The sequence below is a fragment of the Aptenodytes patagonicus genome, chromosome 2 (assembly GCF_965638725.1).
Source record: "Aptenodytes patagonicus chromosome 2, bAptPat1.pri.cur, whole genome shotgun sequence".
Taxonomy (NCBI): Eukaryota; Metazoa; Chordata; class Aves; order Sphenisciformes; family Spheniscidae; genus Aptenodytes; species Aptenodytes patagonicus.
The window spans coordinates 23,125,162-23,151,109 of NC_134950.1; the positions used below are offsets into that span (position 1 = coordinate 23,125,162).

The window sequence follows — 25,948 nt, forward strand, 5'->3', positions numbered from 1 at the left end:
TATTTCTTCCCTATCACTTCATTATATTTTTTACAAGTAAAAAAGGATTATGATGATTTTTTACAAATTGAAAAATGTATATTTCTTTGGTAGCGCTCAGGTTTTGTGACACAAAGCTCAGATAAAGAAGCTTTAAATGTTGCTCATAGACTGGTCTAGTAACTATCTCCAATAAAGTGCTACTTTATTTGCCATCAGCTTTTCATATAGGCAGTGCAATGAACTTAAAGGTAGGTTTTCCTGTTCTGTAATTATTAGTCATGCTTGCCAAGAGGAGAAATGTTAATGGAAAACTACTCAGGATTCGTGTGGGAAACTGTTAGGCCATATACTTAAGACATGAAACTTCAGGGACGTTTAACTTGTCATATATTATGCAGCAGATCCCTGCTTGCTTTATAAAACCGTACGGTAAGCTGTGGGGTGTGTGCCATTCATCTTCGGGGTTCATTCCACATTCTCCCACAGTAGTTCACTCTTGTGGGGTACCTTTCACGCAGATTGCATGTGAAGTTTGTGTTCTCTCTTTCCCTTTTGTGGGTTGTCTTCACAGAATCTTACCTTACCTATGTATGTACTCTTGGCCTGTGTGAAGTAGTTGTGGCTGGAAATTTCGAGTGTGAAATTGCCTACTTAGAAACCAGCAGCTTAGCTTGGATAGCAGAAGGTGATTCTAAGCACGTTCTTTTCCTTCCTGCTGTCCTTTCACTGTGGTCCTTTCTTCTTGTGCTTGAAAGTTATTTCTATCAGTATAAATTATCTTGTTTCTCAAACAGCCAGATATCTTTTTTCCCTTTTTTCCCTCAGGACAAGTGCTTTAGAGTTAAACACTGTTGATTGGACCTCTAATCTGTATTCTTTCTCATGCTCAGGGTTTGCAAGTAACTGAAGTTTGTTGTCCATAGCAGTCTGTGTGTAAAAACTGAAGTGAAGCAAGTAAAAAGAAGGGTTTAAAGACATGGATTCAGACAGAGGAAAACAGTGCTGCTGTGCATGTCTTTTTTTTAGGTTTAGAAAGGTGTTGCTGATTAAGAAGGATATTTGCGGAATGCTAGGATGAACATGGTAGCAAAGTTGGGATTTTTTTTCTTAATTAGGAAGACCTTGCATTATTTTTACAGGATTCATCTTGGTTTTATATCTTAATATAATGCGAATATTCTAACTGAAATTGGAAGCTATTTAGGGGCTTTTTCAGATTGCTTGTCATCTTTGGGAAGAAAGGAGCCCAGGTTTTGCCTGAAATGCCTACTTGATATTATGAGAGTATCTTTGCTGCCTGGAGAAGATCTTTTCTAAGTGGATTAGAAATTACCTTAGAAATTACTGTGTTGGTTTCCACTTTTGGACACTACCCTCTAAGCAGGAGTGGTCTGCGGGTTGGCCCTTTTTTGGATTCTGATCTTCCATTTGGTGAGGTGCCATGAAAGTGAGACGGAAGTACTTTTGGAAACATTCTTTCCCTTTTAGTAAAGGTGATGTTTTACGTAACCCTATATATAGTGAATTTTCTCTGGATTGTTTTTCTACTAGTCAAAGTTTGTTGTTCGTCCCTTTTGATTCTGGCTTTTGTGCATGTTTTCCTGTCTTTTCTGTTTTGGGGAACTTACTGTCATATTTTTGGTTCTGACGTGCCACATACTTGGATTTCCTAGAAAATTATAATCCTGTCTGCTCTGGGATACTGTGTTCAAGCTTATATGAGGAAACACAAGTGTATCTAAAGTTAATGCTCATTGCTTCATCTGCTTACTTTGTGTGTAAAGTTGTAAATGGTGGTAAAAAGGCAGGAGAGGTGCTTTTTGATAGTGACTTGCAAAACACGTAGAAGTGCAAGAAAACATGGGGTTTGTGGCAAGATAGTAGGTGGAAGGGTAAAACTCTAAAGCAAAAAACCTCCAAAACAAAAACCTGATTTGAAGCTGAACACCATCCAGTTCTTACACAGACTCCAAACACCAAGTATTATTCATATCAAGCTTCATTAAATGTGGTGGTAAATTGTTCCCATAATGTCATAAATATGCTGCTTAAGTTGATGTTGTGTACTTTGGAGGATGTCTTTCAAACAACAGCTTCATTTCTTTTTGTTTCAGATTAAGGGAAGTTTCAGAGAAGCTGAACAAATATAATTTAAACAGGTAAGGCATATCACATGCTGTTGTAAATAATTTAGGAAAGTACAATTTTTCTAACAGCAACAAGATAAAAATGATTGTGCTGTAGATACAGCCTTAGAAAGCCTCAATATACTAATACTAAATTTCAGAAATGCTTCAAATAACACAGTTCTTATATTAGGAAGAAAATGTTAAGTTTTCAGCTATGATAAATTATATTATTAAATACCCTCCTTATGAAATGACTCCTTAATTTGAAGTATAACCCCTGTTGTTTATTGCTGGTTAAATTAAATGAAAACTGTATCACCTTTTAAGGTTTTTTTCTGCATTTTCTGTGCTTAATGACCAAAAATACGTCATAGTTGCTTCAACTAGTGCACATGTTTAGTCATTCTTGAATGTTTTTATATTGGTAACCATCACTGTACATTGTTCCTTCCATATACCACTTGTTTTTTATTTTTTTCAGACTTTAAAAGTTTAAAAATGTTACACTTGCTCACTTTTTTTTTTCAGCCACCCCCCTTTGAATGTATTGGAACAGGCCACTATTAAACAGTGTGTGGTGGGACCAAATCATGCTGCATTTCTTCTTGAGGTAAATTACTTAAACCTGCTTAGATAACAAACTTGAAACTATACTGTTAAAATTAATTCTTCTAACATCAAATTGATCAACATTCTTCAGTAACTGAAGACTTGTTTTTGTTGTCTTTTTTTCTGTAACTTGTCTTACATTTAAATTTTGGACACTTGGTTTTCTTGTTTTAAATATAGGATGGTAGAGTCTGCAGGATTGGTTTTTCAGTTCAACCAGACAGATTGGAATTGGGTAAACCTGATAATAATGATGGGTAAGAAATGCTTTTCTTCATATTAAATTATTCTTTTGAACTGGATAAGCAGCTTGGCTGCTTTTTTGTTTTTGTTTGTTTGTTTTTAAACTAGATTGCCTTTGGAATGGGTACTTTGAGTAGATACATAATGGTTATGGTGATGCAGCCAAACAGCCTAGCTTGACAAAGTGGTGTAGGAATAGTAGATGTGATTCTAAAAAAGTGAGACAGGATCTCTTTAACTTCAAGAACCAAACCCCTCCAAAAATAATCCTTATGAAAGAAACTGTGTTAAATTGTTAAGCCTCATGTAGAATCCACTCTGAAAGTGGTCCCATCTGGACAGTCTCACTTTTTAGACCTGTTGTCTTCAGTCCAGGTAAGTCCCCCTTGATAGGGCTATTTAACGGTTCATGTTTGAATGTAAACCGCTTCTTAATATTGAAGTAGCATACTCAGGCTCAGGTTTATGGATAGAACACCTGGTGATTACAATTTGTACATACACGCTAACTGAAAACTTAGCGCAGTGGCTAACTCAAATCACTAATTAGCTTAATATGTATTTGCAACTGTGCTATTATGGATTGCCAATGTACATAAGATCTGTTAGGCATGCTTTCCACTTTCTTTTTCCAGTGTACCTCTTAATATACAGTTAGATTAGTTTGGAATATTCCCCAAGGGTGTTGCTTAAGCTGGTATGTTACCAGACTAAGTCCCTGAGAATTTAGACCTGGGATTCCAGGTTTTGTTCTTAACCCATTTGGGATTGTTTTGTGACTGATTTACCATCTTTTACTTTCAGTTCAAAGTTGAGCAGTGGCTCAGGGGCAGGAAGGACATCCAGGCCAGGCAGGACTAGTGACTCCCCATGGTTTCTGTCTGGTTCTGAAACTCTGGGCAGACTGGCAGGCAACACCCTTGGGTAAGTTTTGATAGGATTGAGGCTGCAATCTGTTTGTTCCATATTTGAGTATATGTGTATACACATATATAAATTGTATGCAGTATGTATAAGGGGAACGTATAATTACAGCAGTTGTGTAGGTAGGGTATAATAAAAAAAACTTTCTTGACTTGGTTAAAATAACAGATCTGCAAGTGACCCTTCAGTACCTAGGATACGGAGAGTTCTTCATATATGTGTGAAGAATAACTTGGTTTTGGCTGTGTTGTCTTTTTTTGAACATTTTTAGTTCCTTGATTTTGAAAAGCAGTTGTTTTAGAGGGACACTATCAATTTAGACCCTTATAGGCTAGCAGCATAAAGTAAAATGAGTGCATTTCTGCAGAAAGAATCTTCGTTATCTACATTCGCAGACCTTTGTGTGCTCAGTTTTATTGTGCCTTCCTCTCCCCTGCCCCAAGTAATGAGCGGTGTTTTGTTAGTTGGGGTCTTATACATAGTAATAGGAAGGGAACATTTGGAAAAGGTTGTTGCTCAGAACCTTTAAAATTGTACTATATACTAAATGTACTATACAGATTCAATTTTCTTATCATTACCTTTAAAATTGATGGTGTCCCTTTATATAGCACTGTAAACTAATCTTCATTACATAATCACAGTGAACTCTTCGTTATATGCTTTTGTTTAGACATGTTGAGCAGTGCTGCTTCCTAAGGTTACTAACCATAGTATGGAGAATTGCATTTACAAACTGTGGTTTCTGCACGTGAATGATTTGTTAAGAGGGAGGAACTACAGCTTTTCCACGAAAGTGAATTTGTTGTTTATGTTACCAAATAAGCTAATTTCATCTGGGGCTTAGTTGCATGAAAGATAACCCACCCCCCAAACTTCTTGTGAAACCTTTGTGCATCTGAACCTAAAATCCATGTGTTAAACTTTGTTAAAGGCAAACTGGTATTGTCATGTTTAAAAACTTACCGTGGAAAGTGTAAGACTGTTTTTTTCCTTGTTATTTTTACCTGAGCTTAATGTTAAAATTGTTTGAAGCTATGTGCTTAGGAGACCAACCCTGAAGACTTCCTAATTTCTGCCCTTGCATGTTTCAGAACTAGGTAGTTGAAAGTCACCGAACTAGTAGAGTACCAGTAGACACTATAACTGCTCTATTAAATGAAGAAAATACTTAACTTAAACTGAGTCTAAAAACATTCAAACTGTGGAGCCCTTAGATTAGATCACTGGATTTGGAAAATTGCTAGCATTCTAGTGGGCAGTGGAGAGATGTGGAAAACTAGTAGGTGAGCAGAAATAAGCAGAAATATTTCCATTCTATATTAATATTTATTCTAGGTTTAGACAGCTTTAATAGGAATAGCTGTGTCCTTATGACTTTTTCTTCTCTGTAACAGGACCAAGTTAGGCCACATTTGGAATATTTGAATTATTATATGAATATAAATATAAATGGTTTTAACTGTTAGATGTCTTAAGTCTATCACTGATAGTTTATAACTTAAAGTAGAAAATGGCATCTGTAATAAGTATTAAAAGCTAATACGTAACCTTTTCTTTAAACCCGCGTCTTCCCTGCTGAGAGCTGAATTGAGAATTGTTGTGTAGGAAGAATTTGACTTCCCTCAGCCCCCTTCTTTTCCCTTCAGCCCCCTTCCCACCTTCAGAAACAGATTAACTGGCTCGTTTTATTTAAAATGTCACCTTCTTTGGTTTGGGTTTGGTTTGGGTTTTTTTTTCCATTTTCAGTAGTATTTTTTTTTTTTTTTAAGAGCTCTTTTTCTAACTCATGAGACAAGACTTTTCCTAAAGCCATTGCTGAATTGCTTTTTGTCTTGTCATTGTCTGTATGGTCACTGGCTAGAATCCTGAAAATGTAGATGTCTCTGTGACAGGGCCTCGTCTTAGGCAGATACTTGAGTTATTCAGTGATCGCATGGTCTTGTCAGGAGGAAAAAAAAAACAACCCAACAACAAAAAAAAGAGAATGATGTTAGTAATCAACTTAAGCCATGAAATGTAAGACAAGTATTCTTACTTAATTAGCTTTTATAGCTATATGTGGTATACTTTTAACGTGAATTTATTAGATACTGTTTCAGAGAACATACCTTTTTTTTCTTGTCTTATTTTAAATGTTTTTCTTTTTGTTGAAAGGAGATTGAGGATTAGGGTGGTTGAGAGCAGGAGAGTTCTGCTGATACTGATTATTAAATAACAATAATACCATATCCAATATCCTTTAAGGTAGATCTGTACAACAGAGTTTAGTTAACCTTGAAGAACAAAATAGTCTTTTAGTCTTTCATGACAACAGAGAATCTAGTCTTACGTCCAGAACAGATTCAGTTGACACAGTTCTGTGGTGTTAAGATTAGTGGAAAGCTGGAATGATGGTGAGTTGTCTATTTCTACAAATCACTACCTTTTTACTCCCTTGTTTTGATACTGACTCATAGAAATGAAAAAACTGCTCAGTCAGTTTAGGCATGTTTTTACAATGTATACAGTTGATGTTGATTTCTTCAATAGGAATAGGTCCAGAGTAGAGTATCTCTGGAAAACCATCCTTGAGGATCAGAGAACTACCTAGTGTAAGATTTGTTTTGTAGTAAAGAAGATTACTTGATTTTTTTCCAGTGTAATCTTAAGCAATTTCTTAATGTAAATCAAGCCTCAGAAATTTTGGAAGACCCATCTGAGTATAGTGACCTTCTGTCAAACAGAGTCCACTGATCATGAAGTTGCTGCATATGTGCTTTTATAGTAGGAAGTTAACAGCTGAGTGTTAGGTCTTAACGCTGCTGATACTGTTGCTTTTAGAAACTCTGGGAACTGGTGCATGCATGTATTTATGTATGTATACATCCACACAACTATATGAGTAGAAAAGAGTGCAACTTCCAGTTGGAGTCCTGTTTTATATTTCTTCTGTGTAATTCAGAACTTTATCAATTGCCTGGTGCTCTTGTTCTTACTAGTTTTGAGAGATACTTTCCTAGTATTTGTCTGTGAAGTCAATCTGCAGTATTTTTCAGAGACTGTCTACAAGTTATTAATAATAAAACTAAAGACTTACTTCTTGAAGTAGTCCCCAAAGTATGCTGCTATATATATTAAAAAAAGAATTATAATCTAAATCTTCTAGAAGTCGCTGGAGTTCAGGGGTTGGTGGAAGTGGAGGAGGATCTTCTGGTAGATCATCTGCTGGAGCTCGAGATTCTCGAAGGCAGACCAGAGTTATACGCACAGGACGTGATAGAGGATCTGGACTGCTGGGGAGTCAACCACAACCAGTGATTCCAGCATCAGTCATTCCAGAGGAACTCATTTCACAGGTATATGTGAGCTTGAAACTGCTTGTTGCCAAAACCCTGGCAAGCTTCTCCATAGCATGTGAACAGGAATGTGTTGTAATAGTAGTGCATTTTCTCCAAGGAGTGATGGCATATAATAAAAGATTGACTTTCTCTAGCTGAATTGCTTTTATTCTTAAATGTATAGTGTGAGTGATACACTTTTTGGGGATTCTAGAATTTTTGTTTCCCAAACTTCCACTAAGACAAGGTGTGTGTTTAATCTAAATGAGGAATGTCATGCATTGTTCATTTGCAGGTGGAAGATGTAGTGAGAAAGTCAAATATTTGAGAATCATATCAAGCATGTAGCTAACAAAGTTCAGTTTCTTGAAGGAATATAAGGAAGGGGGGCAGGTTGACTTTTTTTTCCTTGTTTGATAAAAGGAGTGATCCATTTTAGATTTAAATGAAAGACATTAAACCTATTTAATATCTTTAAAATACTAATAATTTTTCTTCATGGACACCTCTACTTAATTTTTTATAAATGTAACTGATGAATGTTGGGTAAAAATTGCTCTGCTTTTGCCTCTTAATGCACTAAAGCCTGAATAAGCTGATGGACTTTGCGTTGTGTGATTAAGTGGAGTTTGTTAAAAGAACGTTTTCCTCCACGTTTGAAGAAAATAATACATTCAAAATGTATGTCTAGTTAATGCATTTTAATTCTTAGTTCAAAACAAGTTGCTGGTCTACATTTGGAATACAGATGTTAGTTGCTACGCTAAAGATAATCTGCATGCATGCTTTGAATGGCCTGTAGCATGGCTGGCACAAGATAGGAGCTAGCGGGCAAGGTATCTACAGACCCACCAGTGACAGACTGGCTTCTAGTTCCTTTCTCTTTTTGAATTCAAAACCCAGTAAAAGCTGGGAGCTTCTGCCTTCACAGAGGCAAGATACTGGAGGTGTTGATTACTCTGAAGTTAACCCTGCTTTCAGGAGGTGGTTTGGTTAGATGACCTCCAGTGGTCTCTTTCACCTGTGGGGTGGTGGGTTTTTTTTGACTTCATTGTTCACCTCCAGGGTTTTTTGAGAATGTTTACTGACATCCTCGATACCTTACATGAAATTGAAAAACAGACTAATACCCCGTGGTCCAGACAGTTCCATTCTATTATCTAATGTATGGTTTGTTGGTTAAGTCGTAGCTTTGCTTCCCTTGCTGCGATCTTTTGCCTTTTTTAAAAAAACAGCATACTTTGTCTACCTTTAAAACAGAAGGTGTCTAAACCATTTTTGGGGTAACGCTAGAGCAGTCTGTCTGGAAAAACAAAATGCTCTGAGTCCTAGGGTTAGTGGAATAGACCAGAATGCTTCTGGGTTTTATAAATTCATTGCATCTGTTTAACGTTTGGAAGGTTTTTTCTGCATTTGTACTTTGCTAATAAAAATCTAAATGTTGCAGAAACTGCTGAAGATAAGCCTTTAGAAACAGAATGATGAGAAAAACAGAGGAAGTAAGGTGGTTACATATTGAAGGGCAATGGAAAGAGAAACCAGTGTCAAAAAGACAGGGATTGAGGTGTAGTTTTGGAACAACAGTTGATTGCAAAATTGTTGATTGACATAGTAAGTTTAAACACTTTTATAGAAACATACAGAACATTCTCAAAAACAGATTTTGCTTATCCTTCAACTACAGCATTAAGCATTTCAAGAAGTAGATTCTAAGATTCCATTAGGAAATTCAGCACCAAAGTTGAAATTCTCTCACTTGAAGTGAGAGAAGGTTGACTATCTAGTACAAGATACCGTGAAAAATCTATGTGAGCCTTTGTCTGTATGTACTGTGATTGACTTTTGGTTTTTATTAGACTTCTTTTAGAATTAAGCATTCTTTTCTTATGAATGGTGGTTGGTGAGCTGAGAATGACCAGTAACCTATTATACTCTGCTCTTACAGGCACAAGTTGTTTTACAAGGAAAGTCCAGAAGTATTATTATTCGGGAACTCCAGCGAACAAATCTTGATGTAAACCTTGCTGTAAATAATTTGTTGAGTCGTGATGATGAAGATGGAGATGATGGGGATGACACAGCAAGTGAATCATATCTTCCTGGAGGTTTGTGTTCTGCAACTTTTGATAAGAAAATGCCAATGTGTTCTTATTTTTCTGTATTTAAGCACTGACAGCGTGCTCTGTGCTGTGCAAGGTATGCAGCGAAGACAGTCCTTGCTTATAGGAGCAAAGTCTAAAGATGTGCAAAACAAAAGATGCACTGGGATGTCTTGAGGGATTAGGTTAGGCATTGAAGAACAACTGTTGACCCTGTTTGTGGGTGGCATGAAAGTTATTTTTTTTAGGATCCCAGGCTTTGTAACATCAGCATTACTTACGTCTGTATTTTGCTGCTCAGTGAGATGCTGAGACTGCTGTGTGGCTTGCTCATAAAAGCTAATTATAAAACCTTCTAGTGACTTGCATGTTTTTTACTACTAACATATATTCTTAAGATACCGCAGTTTTTAGAGCAAATATTACACAGCTTTTTTTTAATCAAAATGCCTCAAGTGAGGGCAAAACAGCTTACAGTTGTTACAGTTAGATTGAGAATTTATTCTTCATCTCAAATTCCCCTCATAAATGCTGTAGTATTCTGGCTATACTGGTAAAATGCTGTAATTGAAGTCCAGCTATTTTTGAAATATTGTCTGTCCCATGCAATTGCTTTTTATAAAAGACTTTGAGTCTTCTTTTGCATTGGCTAAATAATTTAGGTAATCTTTTCTTGCTGAATAAACATATTTGAAAACATAGCAGCCAAATCTAACGTTTGTGTTAGGTGCACTGCATGAAAAGAACACATCTAAACTGTGACTACATATTAGCTTTTCTTTCTGTATGTCAAAATGACATTTTGATATTTTTCTAATAAATGTTTTTTTTTCTGCTCATCTGGTTCACCAGGAAGGTTCATGGGCTTCCTCCATCTTTATCTTGTCAATCATGTGATTAGACAAAGGGGTTTTTTTGTTCTGCAGCAAAGGCTTTGTATTTCATTTTGCCTCTTCTAGTTTTAGTTGCATCTGTCAAGCTTCTTTATTTTGCTGTAGAATCAAGAATCCTCTGGTGAAAGGGGTGAAAAATCTTTAATTTGAGTCTTGTTTTATAGTGATCAGCTTAATAGCATTAGACAGATGCATTGGAGGAAGTAAATTCTCCTCACTCTTTCCAAGTATTCAGAGCAGGAGTTCTTACTTTAAGCATAGCTGAATGCATTCCTCCAGAACCAGCCTTCAGAAGATAAATCACTGTTAGTAATCGTTTACAGTAGAAGTTCTTTTAACCATACTAACCAGCTTTCTACAGCATTAACTATTCTCTTAGAGATCATAAGGAACAGTTAATAGGAGCTGTCTGACAACCCATGACTGGTAACTTTTCTTTGAAGGTGCCTGTGCTACAGTCTGTGAGTCTTTTGTATTTGAGATAGGTTAAAGTAGTATGCGGAGCTTCACTGTCCTCACTGTAGCTGTTCAGAAAACAATTTTGTCCTTGGCTTAATTTTTAAAGCTTCTCCTCTGTTTAGACTAATCTTTCCTATAATAGATTGCAACATCCTAATATTAGTATTTTTTTCCCCTTTTTTTTTTTTTACCCCGCAGAGAAACTGGGCTAACTTCCCCAGTTCTTGTGGGAAAAGATGTGGAAATGACAACTGAAATGAAACTTTTTATGTCTTAACTCCAGTCTTCAAAGATGTAATTCGCAATTTGTAGAACATGCAATGCCTTCTCGGTCTGTCTTAAGTTATTTCAGTTTTATGGGCAAAAATAAGTTTGTTGCACAGAAATGAATGAATTTGATATCTGAACGTGATCAAAACAGTAGGAAAAGTCTAGCTGAACCCTAGTCAGTGCTGTCATGACTCTACTGTTGGTACATTAAATAGTACAAATTACCAGTCCTCATTTGTGTCACATAACCATGCAGGCTAGTTTTCAGGAAAACCTGAAGGCCAGAGAAACTTGCCTATAGCTTTCTGGAAAAATACCAACATTCTGTCTTTCAGAACTACGTAGAACCTTTTTTTAAGTCTTTTGCTCTAGAAACTTTGCAATCTTCTTGCTTTCACTTGTCATCTCGCCTCTGGATGCTCCTTTGGAACTGTAACATCAGAGTTCATAAAAGAAAACGGTAGATAACTGATAAATGCTATATGCATTCAATTCTTAGTCAGGTTTTTATAAATGATTCTGAAAGATAAAGAACTACTTTTTTTTCTTTTTTTTTAAATTATGTCAAATTATTGCTTTAAAGCTTTTTGATTTTGTTTCTTCGAAACACAAAAAAAGGAAATGACAAGACTGCTGTTGCCTCAGGACTTTTGAGGCTCTTGCATTTTGATTAAAAGCATATGCTAATTTTTACTTTCTCCCTTCTGCATGTCTGGAGCTTTGTGACCCTTAAATTTAGGGGTTACTCCTCTAAGCCTTCCAAGACAGAGAAGCTTTTTTTAAAACACTAAGAGTAATTTAGACTTGATTTTAAAAATAGAAATAATAATTAAAAAAGCTAAGATAATTTCACAGTGGTTGGAAAGTAATAAATTCTTCTTTAATACATCATAATTTCATTAATATATCAGTTGTGATAATTCCAGTTAGTATTGTAAAGGTTATGCATCTGAATTTTTTTTAAGGTAACAAAAAACATGTCTCAGTTCTTTCCTAATTCTTCAAAATGTCTTACATGAAGAGCAGAACTTTACTTTTCTGTACAGATTGCCTTCAATAAGTGTCTCTTAAATATTTATTTTTGGACCCTTATGTACTTTGATTTTGACTAATCTAGTCCTGATTCTTTTGTTTTATGGTAGTTAGCAGAGAGGAATGTGGGTTCATTTGATACATAACAAGTACATAAGGAAAATAATCAAGGTAAAAACTACGTAGAACAAGATCATTTAACATAGGAAAGACTTGAAGGTCTCTAGATTAATTTTCCAGCTCATATCAAGTTGTACTAGAGGTCTCTTCTGGGCTTTATGTTCTGTTCATCTTCTGTATAGAGATTCTGTAGAAGTTAAAATATTCTGTTGTTTGCATAGTTCAGATGTGTGCATGTTTGCTCAGTAACTTCTGCATGATATAGTGGGTTCTTGCTAGTGGGACTTGTGAAACATAGGTTTGGCAACATCCAGACTACTTTGGATTTTGGAATTGAGATGAGCTTGTTTAAAAATCCTTTTTTTTTTTTTTTTTTTAAAGGAGAGAAGAGAGATGGGCTGGTATTGCAGCAGTACTTACTATATTGGTTTGCAGTGAGGGGAGATGGGAACCAGAGCATAGCGTAGGATCAGTTTGGTGGCTTGCCTTTGGGGAAAACAATTAGGTGTATGTTTTTTCTGTGGTTTTGTTGGTGTGGTTTGGTTTCCTTTTTTTTCCTTTTTTTTCTTTTTTTTTCCTTTTTTTCCTTTTTTTCCCCCTTCTTTTTTTCTTTTTTTTTTCTTTTTTTTTTTCTTTTTTTTAAGATGAACGTCAAGTTGGGTAGTGTTTTGAATAAAAATATCTTATCAAGAAATGAGTTCTGGAGTTCTGTTTTGAGTCTGGTTTCCTAGGAAACCAAAATACATGTTTCTCTCCCTTCACTGTCGCAGTTTTGCCAATTTAATCCAAACTTGAAAGAGGAGGAGATACTGAGGACATTCAATTCTTGAATATTTCATAAAAATATGCAGCTAAGAAGAGGGGAGAGAACTTACAATTGCACCCTTAAGGGAAAAGATTTAATGCGAGCGCAACTTGAGATTGGAATCGATCTAGGCAATGCCTTCAGTTAATGAATCCAGTGATAATGCTATGCATGGAGCTATTGAAAATAAAAATTTTCTTAGTACTTGAATTGCTGCTTACATCCATATTGAAACTTGGTTTTTTTAATTGGTGAGTTTTTTGGTTTTGTTTTGTTTTTTCTTTCCTCTGCACTAGATATCCTTTTCCTTCCAATTTTCAACGGTATTTATGAGTGATTCATAGGTACTTTCTTACCTAAATAGTTGATCAGAATTATCACATCTAAATGTGAAGGGTGTGATCTGAATTCTGGTCTAACATGGCACCCGAGATGAATGATATCATCCCATGGGATTTTTCTGAAGAGCAGGAAAATAGAGTCATAGAGAATGTTTTTTCCCCTGGATTCTTAAACTGGATGTAGCCTTGCAGTATCTGTGTTTTCACAGCACTAAAAAAATTCCAGTGATGTTTGAAGGGGAGCGGATTTGGCTCCTATCCCTACTGGTTTTAGCACCTTTGTTTGCTGGTATAGAAAATGGAAGAAGGGAGATCTCTTGCAGAAATATTGGAAGAAAATTAAAATCTGATTTGAAGCTGAAATAAGAGGGTAAGAAAAGGCTTCATTTCCTCACTCGTCTTAATGCACATTTAGCCAAAACCCACATAGTTTTGGTTCTTAAGTCTGATGGCTTGCATTTTTACTTTCCTTTTTGGAAACATAGCTAAACTCAAGATGCCTAACATGGTGGAAGGGGGGTGTGTGTGTGTCACAAGTTAGCATGTATTTTCTGTCAAGAGGATTTCTGGCTTAGCTTACCTTAAAAAAAATATTGTCCATTTTGAACGAGGCTGGAGAGTTCTTTTCTGTACTTGCCAATCCTGTTCCTAAAAAGAGATCAAAGTTTTTTTGCAATTTTTGGCTGGATAGTGACTAAAAAAATGAGAATGAGTTGCTAGACTGTAGAGAGGTTGGAGCTTACCAAGGAAGAGATGGTTGTGGTGGGTGTCAGAGGAGGGGAGAGGAGCAGTGTGTGAATACTGGGAGATACAAGAGAGTCTCAGCTGTGTTTACAGCTCTTAAAGTCTGGTACTTACAAGCTGACACTCTTAAGGTGAGGTGTACTGCTGCTTTTTTGTTGCAGAAAGCCAGTGGAAAATAGATAAAGTAGCAGGCAGGATAAGGCCACTCTGAGGGATCAGAAGTGTTTTAGTAAGATAGAGCCTGTTTGCCAAATCAATTTTTTTTTACTAGGATTTCCAAGCAGTCTGTTAAGGATGACTTCCTAAAACGTACTGCATGGACCATTGAGTCCCAAATGGTATGCTTTTAGAAGTACAGACTACACTTGAGTGGATTACTTACTTAATGCAAAAAACATTCGTGCAGATCTTGCTTTGAAATCCACAGCGCTCACTAGTTACAGTGCTATTTTTCTGGGAACAGGTGGTTGTAGTTGGTATGTGTTACGTTTCCTGGAGATGAGAGTTTAGAAATTTAAGGATGAATATTCTGATGTGCAGGCATGTGAAAGTCTCTAATACTTTCAATATCAATAAGTAGAACAGTTAAGTGAATTAATACTGTCTGTAAGTGTGGACTTCTGGCTCCTTTTCAGTTTTTGGATACCCTCTCCCTTGTGTTCCTTCCCACACCCCCACCCCCCTTCATTCAAGACACTGAGAAAAAGACTCATAATAATCAGTTCCTACTGTTAAGAATGCTTTTATTTAACTTCAAACCTTGATTTCTAGCCGCTATTTTGTTTTACGCTTACGATGAGGTTGAGGCTGAGAACTGGATGTGTTGAAATTGTATGTGCTCCTTCTGTGTTCCCTGAAGGGACTCTGTGTATAGCCTCACACTGGCTTCACAAGTGGCTTAAGCAGATGAGGTTGTCCTGCTGCCAGAAGGAGCTATCCTGCCATTCCCTTGCATGGTGGTGAGGTTTGTGTGCCTGCATGGGTTAGCTGAAACCTAATTTGGGGAGCCTGATTTTTTTAGTCAGATTTGCTTGAAAGTTTGGGAAGGGGCAGAACTGTCTCCTTTGGCAGCAGTAGGGTCCGGTCAGCTTTGCTGCATGTGGTGAGGCACCACTTTTGGGGCTCTGTTTGACTACCCAGTTAAGTTAGTCTGAAGATGGCTTCCCACCTTACTTCTATACTCTATTGTTTCAAGCCAGGTGAATGTGCTAGTTGTAGATTTAGAAATCCCACCTTGCCCCAAGGAGCCGCCTGCCGCAGGGATGAAGGAGCGAAGTAGGGCTGTCCTTTCTGTAGCAGCAAGATGGTAGTCAGGTTTAGTTGTCTTGTCAGTCCATATTGCTGGACTTCAGTAAATTACATGAATTTTCAGTAGCCTCTTCTATTGTGTGGGTAGTAGCTATAGTTTAGTAAACAGAAGGAAATTGTTTTATACTTTAACGATGATCAGTATTTCAGAGAAACTCAAGATTTATGGCATAGAAGCTAGGGCAGCTGCAGTATTTAAGTTCATCTTTTTGTTTTTGGTTGGTTTTTTTTCAACTGCATGGCATTAAAAAATGGTGCTGATTCCAGATAACTGTTGTTCTTCATGTAGCTACCATTTGAAGCTTTGTACTGAGAGCTGCAAGCTACTAGCCTGTGAATTAAACAAGTACGTCATTCTCTGAAAGAAACCTTCCATGGAGGAATGTACAGTCTTTGACATCAAAGACATGGCTTTGTGAAGGCCAGCTTTCACCATCAATTCTGTCCTCCCTTAATTCTAGGTCATCTTTGGAGTTCTGCGTTACGTGCATGAGTGTGTGTGCACACGTATGTATATGTATCTATCTTATCCTAGCGCTTTGTTCTTTCAAGTGACAGGCTAAAGTTTGAATTTCTGGGTTACAGAAAAATGTGTTTTGGGCAAGTCTTGTTTGGGAAATGTGGTTAGATAAGTGACAGAGCAGTTCTTGCAGGGAAACTGGTTTTGTTCACTAGTCTGCTAAGCTTGATTGTAAATGTTGTTGCATAGGAGGCACATGAGTTTGCACTGGTGAATCTGAAGAGCAGAAATTCAATTAATAGATAGGATTTTTTTGTTTTGATATTTGTTTAGTTGATGGTCTCTCTAGCTGATGTTTTAAGTAGCTGATTATTCACTTAAGACCCTTGTCTCCTCTTATAGAGGATCTTATGTCTCTTCTGGATGCTGACATACATTCTGCTCACCCAAGTGTCATTATTGATGCTGATGCTATGTTTTCAGAAGATATTAGTTACTTTGGTTATCCATCCTTTCGGCGCTCATCACTTTCCAGGCTAGGCTCATCCAGAGGTAATTTTGCACCTTTTTTCTTTGTAATAATTAGTTTGCTGTGGAAAAAGCTAGTGATAGTACACGTGGTGGTTTAGATTCTGATTTAATGCGAAAGTAGACTGTGATATGTTGTCAAATATAGAGTAGACAAATAGACTGTTACTCATTATCAAAATTTTTAATGAATTCTGAATATTAGCAGGTAAGTTCTGCAAGACCTTCATAGTCACGTATTTTAAATCTAATTGTTGATCATTGGTGTTGCAAGGTGTTAATAAAATTTTTGCATGTTAAGTTTATTTTAAACTAGTGTAAGTACCTACTAATACATAGATTGCATTACAAATGTTTAATTTGGCTCAAAAATGAGTAACAATTGATGACATGCAGCATTCTTAATATTTTCTTTTTTTCTTTTTTTTTCCCCTCCCCCTCTCCCCCCTCCCCTTTCTTTTGGGTTGCTCTTTGTTCACTGTTCTTCACATTTCCTTAATTGCTCCATGACAGAAGTTACCTTTATGGAATGAGGAACTTTAGATACTAAGGAGGGAGAAGAAATCTAAATTTTACTTTTTGGAAGCATTTTTATAGTTGGATAAGGAGCACTATTGGCAGCTGATAAAAAAACCTCCTTGAGCAGTGTTAAGGCATTTTACTTCTTTTTTTTTTTTTTTTTTTTTTTTTTTTAAAAAGCATATTACACTTAAAAGATTTATAACAGACCATGCAGCAATTTCCTATCTTTTTGAAGCTGTTGTGCAAATGCCTAGAGTATTTCCAAACTGTTAATCCAACCTCTGCTGTGATTATTTGTTTAGTACAGTTTTGTTGCCTTTCATGAACATGTTTTAGTATATTAATTGCTGAACACGTAAGTTCTTGTTACAAAATTATTAGTCGGGTCAGTGTGGTGTTTGCTAGAAAATAAGTACAGTACTTTATGAAATATATCTGTAAGACAAGCTGTCATGTTTGGCTTATGTAAAAACTTTCCCATTTGTCTAATACAGCAAAAGACCCAAGACTTGGCGTAATTTGTTGAAACAATGATATAATAATGTGGTCATCTCATACATGTAATTCCAGTTGATTTTTGTGAGCATAAGTGAAGTACTTAATAGGTTAAATGCATTATGTGCATGTACGAATATTCAGCATCTGACATAACTCCTTCTAAATTCCTCCTTTTTTTTCCTTTCCTAAGGTTATTCTATATAAGACGTTACCACGAATTTTATAATCCTTATTTTCCATGCATAGTTGACTCTTGGAAAGTTAGTTTGATTACCTGATTTAAAAAATTTATCTGCATGAGCGAACTGCAGAGTACTGGCTTTAGACAGTTTGTAGGCCAATTGGAGGGGAAGCATTTTGGTAAGGAACATTTTCCTACAAGGATCCTTTTTAAAACTTGTCTGACTCTTGAAAAGTTTTCATTTGATCTACTCAAAACAGATACACTTTAATTTATTAAATCCAGTCCTATGGAATATTGCTTTAAACAAAAGGGGTTGGATTATCAAACATGTATACGAGAGCTTTTTTTAATGCTTGCTTTCTTTAACCTTTTCAGATTACTGTTTTTTTGGGAAAGTTGTTATGAAACTCTCTAATAAATACTCTTTTTTTGGTTTGCATAAAGATACCTAACAGACTATATAGACTTAGATTTTTGTTGTTGTTGTTACTACATTGATAAAACAATACTACAAAACTCTGCATATTGTACTATAAAACTTTGAATTGCAATGTTAAATGTATTTGGCCTCTTACGATGTAAGTGAAAATGCTTTAGCATTTTTTATAGTGCATAAAGCTGTAAGACTTCTTTATTTCTAGCTTATTTTTTATGTGTAGTAATTCTGAAGTACATATGCTTGAAAGGGTTAATATATTGAATGTTGCATGTCAGGACTTTATTTTTAATCTGTGTGAGTAGATTTAACTGCTGTTAGTTGCATCCTGAAGGGTCTTTACTAGAGAGTGGCTTACTTTTATCCCACTGGTGTGACCCAATTGCATACCAGTTCTCCTTCTTCCCTTAGAGAGAGACTCTGAGCTGTTGCGTGAACGTGAGTCCGTTTTACGTTTGCGTGAACGAAGGTGGCTTGATGGAGCCTCATTTGATAATGAAAGAGGCTCTACAAGTAAGGAAGGGGAACCAAACCTGGACAAGAAGAATACACCTGTTCAAAGTCCTGTTTCTTTAGGAGAAGACTTGCAGTGGTGGCCAGATAAGGTATTGAAACTTTTTTACTATTTTATTTGCATGCTGTGTAATAGATCTGTTTATTTTTTTCCAAATAAATACTCTGTGTTTCCTTTTTGAATATCACATCTCAGTTTATGTGAGATAATGTAATAAAGCATATTCTTTATTATGCACTTAGGAAAATTATAAATAACTAGTTACACCCTCATAGCTGTGCTTCTGTTATTACTGTTGTAATTTTCTTCTCCATGTGTTTTGAAGGCACTGCTGTAGATAATAATGTTTGGGTTTTTTCTTTTTCTTCTTTTTTTTTACTTAGGTGCTCAAAGCATTTAATAGGCAATAGGAAACTCATGAAACAATTTAAACTACCCTTCATCAAGGAAACCTTTTTTTGATTAGCGTTATTATTCTCAGAGATACTTTCAGTTTGAGTGGATCAGGCTTTTAAGCAACAACGGTGGACGTTAACATTTATTTGCAGTTGTGTTTTGAGTTGACCACTAACTTAAATGAGTATTGGTTGCTCCTTCGGAATCCCTTTGGCTTTGATTAGCTGGTTTTCTTTGTAACTCTAACTCCATTTTCAAGGCAAGAAGCAATTCCCGCATGAGATATGAGAATAATAGGAACACCAGCTATATGTTGCTAACTGGGTATCTGTAGTCATTTTCTTTATGAATTACCTAGATGCTTGGGGAAATGACTTTAAAAAACATAACAAAACAAACCCAAACCAACCAAACAAACCAAAAATCCTTCCCAGGAATGGAAGTGATAATCTATGTTTATCACCAAATTCTATGGACTTGGGGTATCTTTCTAGTGTTACCATTTCTGTCTGTCCGCAGTATCTGTGAGGTTGCTATTTTGATATGTCATGCTTTCTTTTTCTTTGTCTCTGTTTTTTCCTTGCAGACTAAATATAGATAGAGAGCTTGAAGAGGGAGGTGAATTTAGAGGCTTATTTCTGCTTACAGCAGCTCACCTTTAGCTGCTATCATCCTCATTCGGGCATTCAAACTGAGAAACGAAGATACCTAAAAAGAATGTTTGTCTAATAGTTGCTTTCCCAACCAGACCTTTTATGTCTAAAGTGTGATTTTATTTTTTCAAGCCAGTAACATTGAACTTCTGTGTCAGTGAAAATTGACAGCTTTTGTCCACCTTGCTTTGTCATAATGGTAGAATGAGAGAATCATCTAGCTTGGGTAGAGAGAGATTTCAGGGGTTTTAGCATCAAAGAATAAATGTAGTTTAGATTTGGAACACTAACTTTATTTCCACTGCTGTGTTTTGGTAACATTATTATGGCCATTATTACTGTTGTGGTTTTTGTTTTGTTCTGTTTTTTTACTACTTCAGGAATGTTTGTCCTGTTAACCCCATTCTTCTCTCTGGCCCTGAAACTTGGTTACTAAATTAAGGTGGTTTTTTTTTTTTTTCCTGGATGGGGTTTTTTGTTATTTGCAAACTCAGCAGATCCTGCCCTAGGACAATTATTGCAGTCTTTTATTGGGCATCTTTTATGGAATCAACTTGCTGCGATATCTAATTGCATGCTTGTTCAATTTAAATATACTGAACTTACTCCGAGATACCTGTTTGCGTATGCACTATTATAAACCCTAGCTTCCAGTTAAATGAAGGTGTTTTACTGGAAAGGCCTTTCATCTTTATCCAAAAGTAGTTAAACTTTTCATCCTGTCCGTAAAGCTGAACATACATAAGAAATTGTTCTGCATCTTTCTTGCTATAGCCCAACTCTGAAGTTTTGGTGGTGGTGTCTTCCAACAGAAATTCTTCAAGGTGAATCCTGAGGGAGATTTAGCTGAGAGGCCAGTTCAGATGTTTCTTCCGTTTTGAAAATTGGAAAGGAGATCTTGAAATGTTAATGGAAAAGACAGTAAGCTAGGGGAGAGATTAAAGTACATGAGGAATCGCTACAAAATAACCCATCTTGTTTGCAAATATTTTTACTTCATTTTATGTTATTTTGACGTTTAGCATTTGAGACAGAACTGTAGCAGTCCATGACGAGGATGGTTAACTTGCGTTTATGGGAGCTAAAGTACGAACCTGAGAGGAATGGATGAAACTTTTGGAAAGCTGATAGTGTTCCCAAATGCATCGGTTTCACTCACAATCTGAGACTAACGATGTTGAGACATGTTGCATAGGTACTGAGTTTTCTCCACCAAATAAGTGAAATTAACTGCTCAAGAATTCAAGTCAATGAATGAATTCTTCTGATAGTTCAAATCTTGTTGGACTGTAGTACTATTAGTCTGTGCTGCCACGTATCAACATTGTGCCATGCGTATCAGAGCTGCTCTATAGTATGGCAAGCATGGCCATTTTTTTTCCTGCTAGACTGTAGTTAGGTGTACGCTGAGCCTTTAGTTTGTTCAAGTAGGTATATTCTGTTTAGCTATTGAGATATTAAGATTTTATCAGCAATCTGCATCATCTTCAAGTATGTAATTTCTCTGGTCTGAAGTCAGAATTTGTAGTTGAACACATAAGACTCCGGTTACAGAACCAGAGCTATCATGTCGTTTGTGCATCTTTGTGCCGTTAGTCTTTGAATGGCCTCACGGAGGTGTATGTAGCATTGGTTCTGTAGCACAACTGCTAATATTTTGATGGAAGGGAGAGAAAAATTTTGAATGGCAGGTCTCTGTACTGTTGAGCTTGTGGTATAAAACTGTTTGTTTATAAAAAGTTGTAAAACATATTAGCAAGATTAAAAGTCATAATGATACTGTCTTGGAGCAAACATTAATTGCTTTCCATACTTAACTTTGAGGCATTAGGCCAGATAACTTCCGAAGATTCATTTATGCTGATGAAGTAGAGATGCGTCTCATTAGACTACAGTAGGTTCTGATGGCAGTGCTTTCTCAGAATATGCAATATTTATACAATGGCAAGTATTAATCATGACACAGATTAGCATTCGTGCTACTTCTGTGCTGTGTTGGTAGATGCCCTCCAGAGCAAAAGAATTCTCTTAGGATCTAGAATTAGTTAAATTATGTTATCGAGGTATAAAAGAGAATTGCTTGTGATTGCTTCTGTCCTTTCCTGCTGCCTTCTTTCTCTTCTTTCCCAAAGTATTGGTGAACATTTTGAGCTATTGGTAAGAGATGTGCTGAATCCTGTATTATTCAAGGACACACTCACACCGTTTGAAATGTGCTCTTCTGGGCATGAAAATAGTAAAAAAAAAAAAAAGTGTGAATCCAGATTTATGAAAGTAAAAGTGTTTCCACTTGTAAACTTCTGTAGCTGAAAGAAAAGTCTCTTAATTTAGGGGACAGATAAATGTACTGGATAGTGGGCTTTTTTTAATGGCCTGACAAGAGTTCAGTTTCCCATCAGATGGTTGAATTGCTTAAATGTGGAATACTGTAATCTAAGAGAGGCAGCTAAAGTTATTGATCTGGGAGACAATTACTACAGAGAAGACTAGTTATCATATATCTGTCTTTCAGATTTGTAACTGTAGAAGACAGCATTTGATTTTAGACTGGTTTAAGTTGTTTTTTCATTTTTTAAAAAAGCTGTATTCTCCCTTAAGTGGAAGGGAACTTTTAGTTGTTACCAGTAAAGAAGTTTAGAAAGAACATGGTTGTCCTATAGTTGCACTTGTTGAGGAGCAGCGAATGGACAGACCTTACAAACGTGTCTCAGTAAACAGAAATAAATGTTTTGCGAAATCAGTCAAATTCACAGGTCTGTAGTTTGAGATTCGTTTCAATGCAAGGGGGAACAGGAACTTGGAAAAAGTGCGACTGTAACTGTTGCGTAGTTGCTGCAACATTGATACACAACCAAATCTAAGAGGGGGGGAAACAGGCCTGTGAGATCCAGATAAGGTAAAGGATGAAGCAACTGAGCAAAGTGGTACTATCTAAGTAGTAGAAAGATGCCATATGAGTTTTGGTAAAATGTTAAAAAGGAGAAAAGGGCGGGGGGGGGAATAACCCATAATTAGAAGCTCTTCCAGCATATCAGATCATAATGATGCATTAATGTGACATGTAGCATGCTGATTTTTTTTTTTTTTAAACTTGATCTTGTTTGCAGTTATTTACCTTCAGAAGTGAAAGATAAGAATTGTTTAATTGATGAGGCAATGAATTGATAAATGATTTCTCAGGTAGTTGGAAGATATCTTCATGAGTATACTTAGGAATGGGATAATGGAATTATTTTACTTTTTTGTTCATTTCAAAAAGCCAGAATTTTAGAGAGAAACTTTTTTTTTAAAATGTCAGAAGTCAAGAGATCTTCCCGTCTTTAATTCTGTGAGCAGTGTTGTGTTCTTAAAATATTGTGGAAGTTCTTAATAAACTGTTGAAGTTAATTGCCATGTATATGTTATTGCTAAACTTCAGGAAAATAATATCAATTTCTTTCTTCCCTCACTCTGTCAGAAGCAATAATGCTTTTTTGTGTGTGTGTTTGTTTGAGGGCATGCTGAGCTTGAGACAAGCTGGATATATCTTTATTTTCAAGTTCAAGATTCATGGGAGCTCCGAAAAAAACTTAACAGTTACAAGTTCATTTTTTTGCATTTATATATTTATATATATTTATAATATTGCTGTCTTAGAGTTCGTATTTCTGTATTTGTAGGATGGAACAAAGTTTATTTCTATCGGAGCTCTGTATTCTGAGCTCGTGGCTGTTAGCAGTAAAGGAGAACTCTATCAATGGAAGTGGAGTGAATCAGAGCCTTACAGAAACGCACAGGTACTGTACATCTTTAAATGTTTACCTTCAGAATGATTTATATGTTTGAATATCTAAAATATTTTTTTGTTTCCAAAGAATCCTTCACTACATCATCCACGAGCCATGTTCTTGGGATTAACCAATGAAAAGATAGTGCTCCTTTCTGCAAATAGTATTAGAGCAACTGTTGCCACTGAAAATAACAAGGTATGAGATGTGTGCTGGTTGCTGAATTTGACAAAGCTGTTGTTTTCAGTTACTTGCAGTATATTGTAGAGAAGATGATTCTTCAGCTTCATCAGTAGTAGAAAGTACTTGATTTGTTTGTTCATTCCACTTCTTTTCCTCTATACAGATGTAAAACCAAAACAGAAACCCAACTGGTGTTTTGTAAAAATGCAAAAAGGAAAAAAAAAAATCTGGCAGATTTACAGCTGAAACAGTGAAAAGATACCTGTTCTACTTGATTATCTTGAATACTTGACTTTTTGCTGTTACAGTAGAAACTGACACTGATTTAAGAATAGAGACGCTTGTTAATGTTCTGTATATATTTACTAGAAAATCTAAGGGCATTGAAGCTTTCAGTGCTGTAAAGTAAGTTATCTAAATATGTTTTTTTTGCCCATTTAAGAGTGAACTTGAAACTGATTTGGTAAAGTATATGAACTTGTTGAAGTATTTTTATGACACCTCTCTGTATTTGTTTTTTACCTTTTTTGTTTTTTGTTGGGGACTGGAAATAGATGAAAAAAAAATCCTGAATAGCTCTTTTCTGGAGAAAGAAAAGGTGGTAGGGGATAAAATCCCAAAGGGAATAATTGTTTTTTGTTTTGTGTTTGTTTTTTTTTCCTTTCAAAACCAGTAAATACTACATTAAAGGTGCAACTGAGGTGCAACTTTTCTTTTTCTTTTTTCCACCCTACCTTCTCTGTTCCTTTCTTTCCTTCTCCCTTAGGTTGCTACGTGGGTAGATGAAACTTTAAGCTCTGTAGCTTCTAAATTAGAACACACTGCACAGACATACTCGGAGCTTCAGGGAGAACGGATTGTTTCTTTACATTGTTGTGCTCTTTATACTTGTGCTCAACTAGAGAACAACTTGTATTGGTGGTAAGTAAATACTGTGTTTATGTACAACAGTGTAGATCCACTGGATGTCTTCATGTCCTTGGCTCTGAGAGGCATTGCAAAACTACTGAACCACAGTTGTTGAGTTCCGTAACTCTGCACTTGAGCTTAGGTTCCCTTTTTAAAGTATATTTATTCTCTTCTTTAATGCCTAAAGCTTTTGGATCCAATTATAACATCTTTAAGAGAATGAGGTTATTCTTTTAGGAGATGTGTATACATGCTTTAGCATTCAGATATATCAGCACTACACAGTATCAGAGAATAACCTTCTTTATGCCTTTCAGGCCTTTTTCAGATTATAAATATGGAACAAACTTACCCACATATGAGGTCCACATTCTTCTGGCAGGCTCTGTTAGAAAATTTGGTCTGTTAGTTTGTGGTCCCAATCGTAAAGATGGGAGAAATAACATCAGATGCTCCCTCTGGAGCTTGTTGTTAAAATATAACACTTTTAAACATTGCAAAATATGAAATGTGAGTTAAAATATTTTAACTAACAATTTGATAATTAAGAAGCCTATGTTTTAAAAAGAACAACACACCCAAAAACCCCCAAACCCTCAAAAATAACACTCCCAAAAGAGCTCAAATGAATTTCTAATTTGAGTGAATTCATTGAATGTTACTAATGCATTGTCAGTATGCATTATTTTTGTCAGTGTGTCAGGAGTCGTTGCATTACATATCATGCCCAAAGCTCAAGTAGCTTTTAGGCATGGATGAGTTAAAGACTTGCTGATGAGTTGGAAATCAGAGCATTGAAAATTGATTCTATGAAACAGCTTTCTCGTTAAATTCTGATAACTCTCTGGAAAATATTTAAGTAGAATTGTAGCTAGGCTTGTAAACTTAAACACAGAGGTATTTTATTCTAACTTCTAGTTCCAAATCTCAAAATTACAGCTCTCTGGTTCTTGGCCCTTTTGTTATGTCACGGCTGACATACCTCACTTCGAGTAATTACTCTTAGTGTAGAAACTAATAAGCCGTAACATTAGAGATACCTGGCTATTAGAACCTGCCATCTTTACTGCTTTTAGAATAATCAGTGTAATATATAAAAAGTCTTATTAGCATTTATATGTAATCTTTGAAAGCAATTTATTTGTTAACCAACACATTCTTTCTGGGAGGAGTTAAATGTCAGTAGTGGTGATTTTATGTTAATCAGATTGATGTAGATAGAAGCTTCTGTTACTATTAATATCCTTAGTTACAATGGTCTGTAGTACACTAGACAGGATTTCAATTTCCAGTGTTGCACAGGACTGATGCTTTTCATATTTTACTTAACATGAAGGAGGTTTTCAAATAAAAGCATCTAACTCTATAATCCACTGACTAAAAAGGAAGTATCAAAATAATAAGCATGCTTAACTGTGTACGTAGGCGTTATTTTCAGCTAAACTGAGTGGATCCAATTACAAAAGAAGAGTCCTTTTTTCCCCTCTTGCAGCTTAAGTCTCTCATAAGAGTCCTAGACTCCTTCAGCTATGTCCCCAGAGAGAGAAGTGAGGCTTTTAGAATTCTAAAACAAAAAAGCTTATCCTGTTCCCCAGTGACTGCAAATCCTGGAAATTATCA

General features: G+C 35.9%; 1 protein-coding gene across 1 annotated transcript in view; it reads left to right on the plus strand.

The window, feature by feature from the left end:
* UBR5 (ubiquitin protein ligase E3 component n-recognin 5) overlaps positions 1–25,948 on the plus strand; it is a 92,473-nt gene that overhangs the window by 18,725 nt on the left and 47,800 nt on the right. Inside the window, exons 2-12 of the mRNA XM_076329313.1 lie at positions 2,097–2,141; positions 2,640–2,721; positions 2,901–2,977; positions 3,768–3,887; positions 7,036–7,225; positions 9,153–9,312; positions 16,141–16,290; positions 18,300–18,511; positions 23,129–23,245; positions 23,324–23,434; positions 24,186–24,340. Coding sequence (XP_076185428.1) covers positions 2,097–2,141; positions 2,640–2,721; positions 2,901–2,977; positions 3,768–3,887; positions 7,036–7,225; positions 9,153–9,312; positions 16,141–16,290; positions 18,300–18,511; positions 23,129–23,245; positions 23,324–23,434; positions 24,186–24,340 — 1,419 coding nt within the window. The remainder of the gene's footprint in view (positions 1–2,096; positions 2,142–2,639; positions 2,722–2,900; positions 2,978–3,767; positions 3,888–7,035; positions 7,226–9,152; positions 9,313–16,140; positions 16,291–18,299; positions 18,512–23,128; positions 23,246–23,323; positions 23,435–24,185; positions 24,341–25,948) is intronic.